Below are 14,402 nucleotides of genomic sequence, written 5' to 3'. Positions count from 1 at the left end.
ATCTGTGATAATAGTCTCTTGTTATTTCAACACCTCCCAATTCTACAAAGGGGACAATACAATCCAGACCAACACAACACTACTAACCTCAGCTTTTCCTTTCTCCTTCCCTTCACTCACCTGAGGTCTGCCCCCTGCAGCAGCATCTCCCCAGGGAACACTCCCACCTCCACAACCTGCCCAAGACGATTAACTCCCTCAGACAGGTGATCTTGCCACTTGTGTCTAGCACAGAGAGCTTTCTAACTAACACATGGAAACAAGTAAATAATAATACGCTCACATGGTTTTACCCTTGAATCCATCAACTACGGACGTGGTACATAATTTCTATCCACTAAAAATCAAGTTTCTTATTGTAGAGAAAAGTATGGCTTCGTAAGAACAGGAATTATTCCTATTACTGGCTGGTGCAGATTAAAGCTCACGAATCTCTCAGCTTGGCTCTACTATCAACTCCAATCAAACCCCTGAATTTTCGGCTTGATGACATCAAAGAAAATTCTCAATTTGAATTGCAAAAGTAGTAATAACCTTTTCTTGTCATCTGCTAAGCCCATTGATTCTTATTAAAATGTCCAGTTCTCTCTCACTGGACACTTGCTCTGGAAAACTACATGAAACCGACGCAGTGGAACCACAAAGTGAGTTTTATTTCACCTCGCTCCCTGCCTCTCTCGGATTTCCCCCGGACTATGCAATATGCACAGAAGCGCACACGAACACCGGCACCGCGGAGCCCGACCCGCTGCCGGAGGGTGCGGCGCGGGGGTACGCCCGTGACCCCGAGACACCCGGACCTGTGGATGTGGAGGTGGCAAAGGACTCCCGCGGGATTTTTTGTGCCCCGCGCCCCGCTCCGAGGGACCCTCCCGCACAGCGGGGCCGGGGGCGCCGCTCACCTGAGCGGGGCGAGGGGCGAAGCTCCCGAACGGCGCGTCCCCCGCCGAAGCCCCGCCGAGCCGCGCCGCCCCCCGCAGCCGGGGCCGCGCTGCCCGCAGCCGCCACCGGAGCCCCGCCGGGAGCGCCGGAGCCCCGCCGGGCAGCGGCAAGCGGGACCCGGGATGCCGCCGGAGCAGCGTCCCCTCCGCACCCTGTATGTGTGTGCGTGTGTCCCGCGTCCCCCGCACAGCCGCCCTCCGAGCAGGCGGGGGAAGAAGTTGCAACAAACTCCCGGCGCGGCGGCGATGCCCCCCCGGCCCCCGGTGAGCCCGCGGCCCCGCGCGTACCTGCAGCCGCTCCGTGGCCGGCTGCCACATGGTGCCGGCGGCGGGAGGCGCTGCCGAGCGGGCACCGCGCGCGGCTCTGCGGGCGCGCGCCCCCCGCGCCCGCCCGGCCCCGCCCGCGGCCCCGCCCCGCCCGCGCGCGGGGGCCACGCGCCGACCCGCCGGGACCGGGAACGGCATCCCGGGAACGGGGAGACACCGCATCCCGGGGGACCTGCGGGGACGGGGAGACACCGCATCTCGGGGGACCTGCGGGGACGGGGAGACACCGCATCCCGGGGCACTTGCGGGGACGGCGACGGGTACGGCGACGGCGCCTACCCCCGGCTGCCCGCACCGCCTCATCGCCGGCGTCCCCGCGGGCACTCGCTGTGCGCCGCCTGGGAGGATCGGGGGCCCCCTCCGATGGGAACCTTCCCCTGGCGAGCTTTTCTCATCACAGCTAAAACTTTCTCCTCCTGTTCTGCACACAGGACACTGCCCGGCTCTGTAAGGTCCTGCCCGTGCCCGTGCCTATGGCCGGGCTGCTGGTGGCAGTGGAGGGGCGTGGAGTGCAGGGAGCCACCGACCGGGTGAGGAACCCCCCTGCCCTGTCAGTGCTGGGGTGGTCCTCCGGGGGGGCCCGCAGCAGCATCAAGGCCATACTCAGCTGTTTCGCAGTGTTGGGCACCGACAGCCCCAGCAGGACAACCAGCTGTGCCCCGGCACTTACAAGGACACGCAAACGCTGTGCAGAGGTGTGCAGGCATTGCTCTTCCCTGTGGAGACGAAAATGCCACAGCAAAGTGAAAGTCTCTGCAGGTTCCTGAGCCGCACCAAAGAACACTTTTCCCAGGCACAAAAGCTGTCCCTGGCCCTCCCTGCTGACCTGGGGCTGCCTGGGCAGCACCTCATGCTTGGATGAGGGAGGATTAGTTAAAAACCCAGAGGAGCCTGTGTCCTGCTTGTCCCGAGCATTGACCACCACACCCCACAGCCTGCAAGCCAGACTTCAACCTGCTGTAGGTGCACAAGCCCCACGGGTACACGTGGTATCCTTTGACTGTCAGCGTTTTAGACAGCAAAGCAAAACAATACTAAAGGGAATCTTCTCAAAAAAACAGACATCAGGTTCACCTGCAGAGAAACCATGACCTTTGGCAGAGCAGCTCTGCCACAGAGTCTCTCTCAAGGACCAACCCCTTGAGAGACTTTGCAGGATCCAGGTGAGGCTGCATGTGATCAGAGAGGCCCCAATGAACACGAACTTTTAAACTGTTTCTGAAAAGACTCCACATCCCTTGGCAGTGATGGCCTGATTAAAGCAATTCAAGTCTTGCAGCTCCGTTTACTGATGCATCACCCTCTTCTCTCCAGGAAGGCAAGCACTAACCCCACACCAGCTCTTGGCCGAGATGCTCACCAGAGCTCTTCCAACACTGTTTTTGCGACGAGGGAAGTGAGGGACGCGCAATATGAGAATCAGCAAACTTCGTTTATTGATAAGTGCTAACAGCTTAATATATGCCCCATAATTAGCTCATGCATATTGCAAAAGCCGAGCTCACCATTGGCTCTGGCTCAAATGTTGATTCCACCTCTCGCTCCCTTCCCATGTTGACACAGGTGGCTCTCAGTTGCTTTTGTTTTGTTCCTGTTTACCAGCCAAGTAGCAGGCACAAAGACGCTGTAGCTTTGCTATCTCAGATTTTCTCACTGCCTAGTCAGGCTGTGTTCTATACTCCAACAGTTCATCCATAGCTCCAGCTACATCCATATGTCCCCATCCTGCCAGCCAATCCTCCACACCCTGTGTCCCTGTCACCCTCTGATTTCTTCCAACTGGGGCTTACACTCCTGCATGAGGGCATTTTCTAAAAGTCTTGATCTTCCTCAAGGGAGCTCTGGAGCAGTTTCATTGATCCTTCCCTTATGGGTAAATCCACTCGCCATCATTGCCTGAATCAGCTGGGAGCTGGCACAACCTAGGCTGTCAGCAGCAGGGCACACAAAGGAAGTTCAGGATCTGCAATTAGCAGGAGGAGACCAACCCTGTGGCTGGAGGCTGCCTCTCTCTTAGTTTACACGACTTTTAACTAAAACAATTGAAGACGGAAATCTGCATTTGCTGCAAAATGGGTGGCATGTTATGAGAACAAAAAAGCAGAACCAGTCAATTTCCAAAAGGATATGAAAACAAGAGAATATGAATGCTGTAGGCTGCAGTTGTATGAGAGGAAGGTAGGAATATGCTCACACATGGGGAGGAGCAGCTCAATTGCAAATTTCTGAAATCAAACTGGCTGATTAAAAAGCAATCTGTGAGTCCCTGAGCCCCACCAGCATCTTCCCCAAGCCTTACCCTTCACCAAGGCAGCGAGTGGCACTGTGGGGACAAGAAAGCTACAGAGTCATTCTGCTCGTGTTTGTTTAGCCTCCAGGTGTACTTGAGCATCACTTGGGCTGCCTCAGTAAATCCAGCTGCTTTTGCCATTTTGGACATGCCCCACGAGCCCTCAGCAGGAAACTCAGTTTCCAGCCATGCCGGGTGCTGCTGGGGTGGCCAGGCACCAGCCAGAGCCCGGCACAGGAAATGATCCATTAAACTTGGGTGACTTCATGTCACAATCTCACTAAGATGAGGTAATTTTTACCTAGACTTTCTAATATTTTAATCCAAGCATCATTTTTTATTTGGTATTTAAGCTGTTCTGCATTAGGTAAGTCCTGCTGCAAGCCAGTCAGAGATCTTTAGCTTTCGCTTAAATAAATAGTGTGAAATCCTATTTCCAGGATGTACTGTGTTCCAGAATGTGCCTGTAAGAAGATACGGAGGGTTTTTTCCTACCAGTTTTCCTTTTATTGGGCCAAATTGTGGAGTTTCTCTTCTCGGAATGAGTTAATAATAAGACAATTCTTTCCAAAGACTGCAATACATTATGCAGGTTGGTCCCACTTCTCTCACTCTCCTTCACTCCAGTGCTCATAGGACAGAAATAGTGGAGCCAGGGGAGATCTTGCATTTCAAAAGGGAATATTTGATGCAATAGGACCAATTTCACTTCCATTCACATAGTAAATTTGAAGCATTTCCAGTGACTCCAGGATATTTTGCCTCTTTTAATGACTTTTAGCTGTTGAATTTGTCTTCCTTTTGTACTATCTCATCCCCTAATGTAAGGTCTTTATAGCAACATAGCTGCTCTTCATTTGAAAACAAAAATAAACTTTTTTTTTAACTCTAACATTGCCTTTTAATTAACTAAACTTATCCAATTGCTGATCCCAATGAATTATTTCACTTCAGAAGCTACATCTAACTTTAGGAGCACTATTATTTCTCACTGAAACATGATTAGAAGAGTCAGTCAGTTATTTAAATGCTGCTTCCCCAAATATTTTGCAGACTTCACAAGTCCTGTTTCCAAGATCCTCTTTTTGGTTATGCAAGTTTAAAAAGCATACAGAAGTCATTAACCACATTTTTATTGTTATTATTATTAATTCAGTTTACCTTGGATTTGCTTTTGTAGAGTAAGAGTTTGCCTAATTAACAAATTTAGTTCTGTAAAGTGCTGTAATTAATAGCATACTTCCAAACTCTAAATACTCTTGTCATTCTTAAACATTTTGTCATATCACCCAAAGCAAGTGCATCTTCCTTGCACAGATGAAGGACACCAGACACAAGGTGTGAGCTTTCCAATATCTTTCTGAAAAAATGTTTAGTGCCTAAACAACCCAAAAGATACTATCCAAGTAATTCAAGCTGTTTTCTTTGACAACTATCACATTTTTTACAATTGAAGTTAACAATATTTTTATGCAGAACTTCATCTCATGAAGATGACAAAGCTGGATAGGATGGCATGATCTCAAATTTATGCCATATAAATATGTCAGAGGCAATACCCAAGTTAGAGATTTCCAGTTCCCATGGCAGGGTGTGCACTTTGGAGTCTTGGTATCAGGGAGCCACAGAGTGGGCATTACTTGGGAAGGACACAGTCAGGCTGGGTCTCCAGTACCACATCCAGCCATGGGATGCAGGCAAGGGTAGGTAGGGACAGCATCAGAGCATTGGCAGTTTACAAATGCTGACAGCAGAAACCTAGGTTTTGAGGGGACTCAGTCATTTGCAGGGTTCAGAGACTGCTGAGAAGCAATTTAAATTTACAGCTGCTGGCAGATATACTCCCTTTGATAGGTACAGCAGCATCTAAAGATCTGGCTCTTCACCTGGGAGCTGCATGGTCACTGTCAAAGCAGCAGCAATTCAACAGTAGGGATTTCATTAAAATACTGGCAAAATGCAGACCATGTTGTCTCCAAAGGTTCTTGATTTCTTTTCGGTATTGTGTTTTGGTAATTTGAAAGGGAAATTTATTTACATACTTGCTTAGCGTATAATCCCTAATGTTATTTAAGTAATCATTTTCATTCTGACTGTGTAGGTGCATTGAGATTGTTGTGCAGACACAGGAGTGCAGCTCCACCAAAGGTGGTTCAGCTGAGGCCACTTCTGCTCACAGTGCATCTGGCTCATCATCCCCTTCACAGGTGTTTTAAAATGGCATCAGGAGATGCTATAACCTGAAGCAATGTGGTGTTAATGATTTGTGAAATTGAGGCAGCAGTAAGTATCCCAGGCAAGCGGGATAATTCAGGTTCAGATATACCATATTTTCCCATTTATCCAGGCTGGGCTTGCCAGAGATAATGAAGTCCTGATTTCCAATTTGCTTGAGAAGCTCTTGCTGAGGTTCCCATAGTGACCAGGTCTCTTTAATGACCTTTAACACCAGAAGAGGTTGTGTTTCTGATTCCCTCCTCAGCTATAACTACTCCACCGCTTTCCCCGAGTACCAGGACAGCTACTTCTCTTCCTCTTCCAAAAGTAACTTGGATTTTGAAGGTGGCTGGCCTAAATAAAAGCATGCAATGCACAAGTAGCAACCTCTTTGGCCATATTTATGTGATATCCCTTTTTTCTTGTCACCTGGTGGCCTCACCTTTAGAAAGGCAAATATTGGGTCTCACTTCTCCTTCCTTTGTGATGGCACTGTACTGGTCCTGCTCACAGCAACAGTAAAAATAAAGCACTAAAGCCACGTTAGGTCAGTAAAAGCAGAAGGGAGGTTACTGCAGAGGTCTTGCATGGATTTAAAGGGGTGCAACACTTCTGTGAAGGACAAAATATATGATGCTAAAAGGGCAAGCAAGTTTTACTCTTAGTATTCCCGTCACCTCTGCTAGGCAGCCCCTCCATCGCTCTGGCAGGAGCCCGGGTGAGCGAGGGGAGCGGGCACGTCAGCCTCCCAGCAAACACAAAGTCGGTCTTTTGGAGATGCCAACCCCCTCAGAGCAGTAACGACCATGCCCCTTTTTTCCTAACCAGCACCAGGAAAGGACGGACGGATGTGTGGATTTTGGCAGCGGCCGTGCTGCGGGGGCTGCGGCGGCACCGGCTCCCCGGGCGAAGGCGGCCCCTTGGCTCCACGCCCCGGCGGCCTCTCGCCAGCCGGCAGGAAGAACTGGGCTGCGGGGAATTCAGGCCATCTGAATCTGGGCCACAGAAGCAGGAAAAAAGAGCCTGGAAAGAGCAGGAGGAGGGGATGCAGCCGGTCTCCAGCCCCCGGGAGAGACAGGGGCACGAGGCATGGGGAGGGACAGGGCAGGGCGGGCACGGGGAGAAATGTTGAGTGTCACCAGTCTCCCGTTGTGGTGCCAGGTGAGGGTGAGCAATCCAGGGTACAGGGAGGAAACGGGATTTTGAGTAGAGAGGCAGCACGGATGAGGAACAGGGAAAACCCGAGGTTCAGGGAGTGCTCCCACTGTGTCACCAGTGACACGGCTGCTGGCCAGACACCTCCTTGCAGGAACAGTGATATTTCCCAGGCAGCCTCTAACAGCAAATCTTGCATTAACATAACCAAAGAAGCTCAAGTCCAGCTCTTAATGCACCAATTAATCTTGTAAGCAGCAGAAGAAGGCTGGCATAAAATTCTCGTTTTGACATGTGCCAGATGCTTACACCTTTCTCTCCTAGGCCCAGAAATACTTGAAGCAAGACCTGTTAAGACCCCTGTCAGCCCTGTACACCTTTGACTGTATTGTCTTTATTTGTCAATTACTCCTGATGATTATTAAATACTTGTCTGTGATAAACAGAAATATGTACCTCCACAAATTTGTACAGAGATTGCAACAATCTTTACACCAGCTTTACACTAAGCTAAATCCATGGCATCTCCATAGCTCCTGCCCATGACACTTTTCTGAGTCGCACAGATGGGATTCAATGAATTTAATTTAAATTACATCTGATTTTTAACAACATAAGCGAGAGAAGAATTATGTCTATACAGAGAAGCTGGTTTTAGAGTAAGCATTGAGGAGAATGAAATTATAAAAAGGAATGAAGAATGCTGAGTGAAAAATAACACTTTGGGCAATTTTATATGCACTGGGTATTCCTGCAGATTAAGAAAATTTACCAAGAAAAGAGACTTTTTACAGTCTCCAATCAAAATTTTTGTTTGCAGAGCATCACTACAGCAAGAAGGAGGTTTGGCAATCTGTCATCTAGATTTCACAATTTTCAGCTACTCAAGTTGATCCACTAAAATAGGAAGTTTACTAGAAGCCACACTTCCTATTTCAGTGACACGTACCCAGTAGTTATTCATAAGCTTAAGGAGGATGGTCAGCTATGTGGCAATCTGGGAGATATTTCTCCTTCCCCCACTTGCACACAGGAAGGTAAAGAGCCACTGCTACAGCAACCCAAATTCTCCTGGAAGCAGCTGTGCATTCAAACATTGTTTGAGGGCTAAAACCAGATAATTTTCGGATTACACTGCTGAGATGTTCCTGGCAGAGTGTGTAACAGCACCAGTGTCATTTGCTTAATGTAGTCACTGCCCCTCACAACCAACAACTACTACCAATAAAATCATAATGGTTGAGTACATCCAGGCACATAAAGGTGCAGAAAACCAAAACCACTGTAGGACAAGAGACACATATTCTCTGTTCTCCGGTGGTTCTTGACTGTAAAATGTGAGACAAAAAATAGAGCAGAGTTCAGGGATGAAAACATGCTCCAATTCACCAGAGTCCCAGTTAAGAAAAGGCAGACAGGCAGCTGGGAAGGGCCACCTTCTTGGTCCCCAACCTGGGCCCTGCACCAATTATCAAGATTTTTAACACATCTGCTGTGGGGTGGGTGTGAACTGATTTTCTGCCAAATACCTATGCAGGTTGTAAATAGAGATTTACAAATCATCCAGAAATGCACAAGAATCACCCTCTTGTGTACAATAATTTAGTGGGACCTGAGTCTTTTCTAAGTTTTTGGGAACCAGAGTGAATGCAGAGAGCCCTCACTGAAGGTATAAGGCTGACGCCATCAACATTTTACCTAAGATTTTATGAAGTCTTACAACTCTATAAACATGTAAAATGTCTTCAACCCTAGAAGAGGCAAAAATACATAACAGAAAGTTAACAAAGCTCAAAAGTTCTTCATTAAGCTCATGCTTAAATTTAACCCGGAGCAGTCCCCAGCACGGCAATGCAGCTGGACTCACATGCTTTGCTCAGAGCCCTGCAGGAGCTTATTTCAAGCCACAAGCAAGAGATGGTTAAATAGCTGGACCTGTGGCAGTCAGAGGGACCCTCGATGGGTCTCTCACATAAAATGCCAATGCCACATAGAGCAGTTTTTGTGCAAGCAACATATTTATGAGTAATTATGAAATTAATTATTATGAGATAGGATTTGCATTTGTTCTTTCAAAAAGCATTGTGTTTTTAAAGAAATTTAAGGGTTGTGCTCCTCTGGTGTGTAACAAAGAATACATCCCTATACTGGGGAAGGGATTTGCCAACTATTGCTGCAGAATATTACACAGAAAATTGCACTCATAAATCACCCTTGACACTGAAGTTTGAAGAAGAGGGGTGTAAATCAGAGACAACACATAAACGAAAAAGAGAGAGATAATGAATTCTCAGAAATCTCAAAGCTGACTTGCTTTTGAATAAAGAGCACATTTAACTGTTGATTTGAAGTCTGATATTATTTCTCTGCCCACAGTTTCTGCCCTTCTTGAAAGGTACTGCCAGATGGGAAAAGAGAAGATGACTATATTGCTTATGCAAAATCAGGGCTTCTCGAAAAACAATTGAGAAAACATGCCAGCCCTAATGCCAGGGTAGGGCAATGGTTTTGTTGGGAATTTTGGTTTTCTCTACAGACAGTAGTCCACTACAGTGAAGGAAAATTAGATGGTATTAACTATTTTTTACAGCAATTTTTTGGTTTATTGCATGAAACTTTAAAATGTCATCAAAGCATCACCATATTTGCCATTCAATAATCTATTCCAAATGAAATCTTCCAAAATTCAGCAACATATATCACTAAGTAATTCACAGCTGTGAGACACTTTTGATTTAAACCTGACGCATCAGTCAATATTGCTAGCTTACTACCTTATTATAAATCTCACATGTATTAAAATATAATAACCTTTCAAAGCTACCAGGGATTAAAGCATCTCCATGGAATTGTAAAATATTCTCCCCATGTAAATGAAACAAGTGAAAGGCAGAGAAAAACTGATAAATTTTGTATGTAACTCAGTGCTCTAAAAATCTCATCCCATCTTTGTCCTTATCACACACAGACAACACAGGGCACAGGGAAAGGGAAGGCAGTGTGCTGAGTACTGGAGATAAAAATAACTGGTCATCATATGGAGAACAATCTCAAGCTCAAATTCACAGCAAGATGAAAGTGGAATGGCATTACAGGCACATGCAAAAGCAGATCCATCCTTATTTACATGACATTTTGCCAGTTTCATTTTGACAGACCTTTCTAGCAAATGCCATACAAAGTGAAAACAACTAAAATAAATGTTCAAATTAAATTAATTAGTAGGAGGAACTGGTGTCAGGTACAGACCACAAATAAGACAATATGGACAGCACATTTTAGGTACAAAATCCTTGAAATAAACTATTTCGCATCACGACACTTATTGCCTGGTTGCCTTCTTCACATGACAGATGCAATATAACAACTCAAACAACCACAGACTGCTCTGTAGAACAAATATCAGTGCCATACCCTGGGATCTGCAAACACAGTATTCAGCAAGCTAATACTGATTTCTGCTCTCTGTAACCTATCCATGTGTTGCACTGTTCTCAGGGAGAAAGAATAATAATTGGAACCTTCATTTTCTCTCTGTCTCAATGCAGTAGAGAAAACAAGCTGGCTTCTAGGACAGCACAGAAACTGTACACTTGAGCCATTATTTTTTCCAAACCAGAAGTTAAAGTCAACCTTCCGGCAGGTGGCTGGGGTAAATGAAGATTTATCATGCATGAAATTGCCCTCATGGTCCTCATACTCATTAACAAAGTGTTTTCTTGAAGCTTACAGTGGTCAAGTGTGCAGGTGAAAGGGAGTAAGAACAAAGGTTCTCTTTCTTGGTTTCATAGGCTTGATGGCTTAAGACACAAAAAGACTATTATGTCTAGTTGATATGGTGGTGATCGGTCAAAGGTGGACTTGATGATCTTACTACAGTCCTGGTGGAGCAATGCCATGCTGTGATATTGCTGTCCTGTGCAATATCAGATGCAGTCTTTCATCAAACAAAGCACTTATGAGAAGGGAGGAGGAGATTGAATTAATCAAAGACTTAGAGAGATGGATGAGTCAGGAGAGTGTCATAAGTTCATCCTGTTCTATCTGGCCAAAGAGTTTCACACACAGGAACTCTCCCTTGACCAATTTGTAGCTGTTTTTCCTGCTTGTCTTCAGCTATGGTGCCAATGGTTAAGTTTCTCCATAAGATGTCCTAGAGTGGCAAGGCAGAAGATACTGCATGAGCAAAGGGATAAAGCAAAGGATGGTGAGATACATTACAGCAATGATCACATAACCAACCATTATTATTGAGGGTGAGAACAAAGTATTCTGCTGACAAACTAATTGCTATTGCAGCTTCTACATGCCAAAATAATATAAATTGCATTAGGCTATTTTCTCTTTCCACAGAAGCTACATGTATTTTTGTTACCTTGTGCAATCTGCATCTGGTTTATAGGCTCAGACTCCAGGCAGATTTACTTCACATTACTTCAAACCCACATAAGCCAGTAAAGAACTGCAGTGAAGATCAGAACAGTCACACTCTGCTTTCCTTGAGCGGTGCTGGACTGACATCAATGTATAGGCATATGCAAACTTGCTCATATCGAAACATGAATGGAATTCAAAGTTTAAGACACTGCAGATTCAGATTATTGTCCATGTGTATACTACTCCCAGGAGATGGAAGAGAAGTCCCAGCTGGCTTCATAAGAGACCTCTGTTCTGTTGCAAGGAGCTACTCTGACAGGAAGTAGACCAGTCCACAGGAAAAGAAATAAATCAAAATTTTACAGTGAAGGACAACTCCTTGAGAAGATAGCATTGCTTCCAGAGCAATAAACATGATCTCTTCTGGTCTGTGGGATGCTAGCAAAGAGCCCAGGGTCAATGATATAGAGCAGATTTTTTCCCTTAAACTATTCCTGGTCTGTTATTGAAGAAAGCACAGCAGATGAGCTTATTTTCCTAAATGATTAACTTTGCTGCCTTTTCTGCTCTGAGCGTCAGATAAAGAAGTTTATTCAGTTAGCTTATTTATTTACATTCCTTTGCCAAAGATCTCACCAAACAAAGCCTATTTGATGATTTATTCTTTGCTAAAGGGGAAGCTTATTTACAATAAGCATCTTATCATAAACTTCTTAAAAGGAGGATTTGAAACTGGAATTCATAATAACAGAGAAATCTGACTTTTCCATGGAGGTCATATTTGTTATACATTTTGCACTGTAGAAGAAATGAAGCCAGCTGAGCCCAGATGACGCTGTGGCATAACCCCTTTGAAGTTTTGTTTGTTTGCACCGGGTGACCCATGTTCTTCCAGAAGGGATCACCTTCACCTATTTGGAGCTCTTCCAAAATATGAGGGGGGAAAAAGGATATAAAGGATTCAGATGCTGGGTCCACTAAAGGGACTCTGCAACACAGAAGTTACATAAGAGGGATCACCTCTAATGAAAACAGCAGAAAGAGTCAAGAAGTACAAAGACAACTTCTGAGTGACACCTCTGCAGTGACCAGCACATCAGCCTGAGAAAGAGCTGGTGGGAGCTGAGACCACATCACAGTCTGCCCATCTTTGGAACTGTCTCCGGCATTTTCAGGGAGCAGCAGTTTTCTGATTGCTTAGGTGTTAGACTCTGGCTGGTCCCATCTCCCTGATGAGATGTTTAAAATGTACACATAAAAGTGTCTCAGAGTCAAATTTGCCTTATGCCAACCCTCCTGACCCCACACAACTACAATGTTTTGGCAGATGCTCAGCCAAACTCTCAGGGAACGGAAGACAAACACGCAAGGAGGAGATACAGCAGATCAGCTCCCTGTCTCTCATCTGGCATTAGCTGTGTGCCTCACCCCTCTCTCACTACTCCACTGCTCGTGAGAGCATTCCACAAGGCTGATGGATGCTGAGAGAAAACATATTTTAAACAAAAATTTTGTTTATATTTTCTTATAAAATAAAAGGTGCCTGACAATCACAACCCAGTGCACATTTCTCTCAGTAGGTTTGAAGAGGTTTGGACATACACTGAACTGCCCTGACACTCCCATTTCTTATGTTTGGAACATGAACTCATTAGCTCTTGATAATATACTAATTTTTTTGATTATTCATAGCAGGAAACGGCATGGGAGACTAAACCCTTTGCTGAATTAATCTGGCTTTCATCTACCCTCCATGATCAAGGAGGAAGCAGAAGTTCTTACTTCTGCATCCCCTCTAAGGTCAGGAATAAGAGCAGAGTAACACACAAATAGCAATTTCAGCCCAGCCAATACTGAGCAGCACATGAACTGCAGAAATGTGGCAGTAGGGAAAGAAAAAAGGGTTCCCAAAGCTGCTCACTCAGCAAACACCTCACACAGAAGCCAGATTGGAGGCACCCAAAGGGAGGACGGGCTGGATTTGCTCAGCTGTAAGGAAGGGTCGCAGCTCTATCCAATGCAATGTGCCTGTTTGCTCTGTGAAAGCTGGGTGGTTGTGGGCAACATGAGAAGGGAATCTCAGAGAAATTTTGGACACAGAAGGATTTAGCCACATGAAGGGGAAAAGAAGTTCCCTCTGGCAACACGTGGGGAGGGACTCTTCAATTCCCCTCAGCCATCCCCACAAAGGATAATATTCAGAAGTGTTGAGTTTATTCCTCATCAGGTGTCTACTGCTATCAAAGGAGAAAATATACATCTTCAGGAATGTCATGTCTAGCCATGCTCAGGGATGTTCTCCTATTTGCAGATGGAAGAGGATGAAAAAATAACCAAACTTGGAAAGTACTGGAGGTTAATGACAAGCTCAGAGACTTGTTCCCATCTGCAGGAGGAGCTGGAGGCTGTTAGCCCATTGCTGGGGGCTAACAATCACCCCTTTCTGCATCTGGATGATTTACAAAAAAAAAAAAAACAACACCAAAAAAACACCAAAAAAAAAAAAGCAACAACAACAACAAAAAACCACTAGAACATCCCATGTGTAGTATATTAACAGCAAGTGGTATATGCTATACATCTATATTTGCTTCCTATATAGAACAAACCTCATATGGTTTGGAAAAAGGGTATGAAATTACCAGTGTCCTTTTTCTGCATTCATGTATATCCTCAGAAGGACATGATCTGGCTTATGGAGACAGTAACCAACCTGTTCTTGCAGCTTCAGAGTTGGGATAAAAAGAGAGGATGGGTTTGTTGCCTCCTGGTCTGAGGGCTGATCCATCTGGCAGGCAGTGCAGTGCTTCACAAATATCTCAGGAGCGCATGGATTCAGGCATAGTGCACGCATAACATGCCATCAGGGTTCAATAAAATAAATTGGAAGGAACCAAAGTAATTTTCAAAGTACAATTCATAGGAAGCACAGGATGATTTACAGAAGCTAGAGGCTTCAAGCAGACAGGAAAATAGCTCCTCACTTATCTTTCAGGTCAGTCAATGGAGAGAAATATAGCCTGGTCAAGAATCACTACCAAGGTGTGATATGTATGCAGAAAGGCTGCTGCTCATTGCAACATCTCTCTTGTAAA

General features: G+C 45.6%; 1 protein-coding gene across 1 annotated transcript in view; it reads right to left on the bottom strand.

Annotated features, from left to right (window-relative positions):
- The window catches only part of PID1 (phosphotyrosine interaction domain containing 1), an 84,727-nt gene extending 83,423 nt beyond the window's left edge, over nt 1-1,304 (bottom strand). Inside the window, exon 1 of the mRNA XM_032698456.1 lies at nt 1,230-1,304. Within this exon, the coding sequence (XP_032554347.1) occupies nt 1,230-1,259 (30 nt within the window). The 5' untranslated portion in view covers nt 1,260-1,304. The remainder of the gene's footprint in view (nt 1-1,229) is intronic.
- Nucleotides 1,305-14,402: the final 13,098 nt, after the last annotated feature.

This window comes from Chiroxiphia lanceolata, chromosome 10 (genome assembly GCF_009829145.1).
Source record: "Chiroxiphia lanceolata isolate bChiLan1 chromosome 10, bChiLan1.pri, whole genome shotgun sequence".
In the NCBI taxonomy this organism is placed as follows: Eukaryota; Metazoa; Chordata; class Aves; order Passeriformes; family Pipridae; genus Chiroxiphia; species Chiroxiphia lanceolata.
The sequence above is the reverse complement of the archived record's forward strand: the minus strand, read 5'-3'. Positions and strand labels throughout refer to the sequence as shown.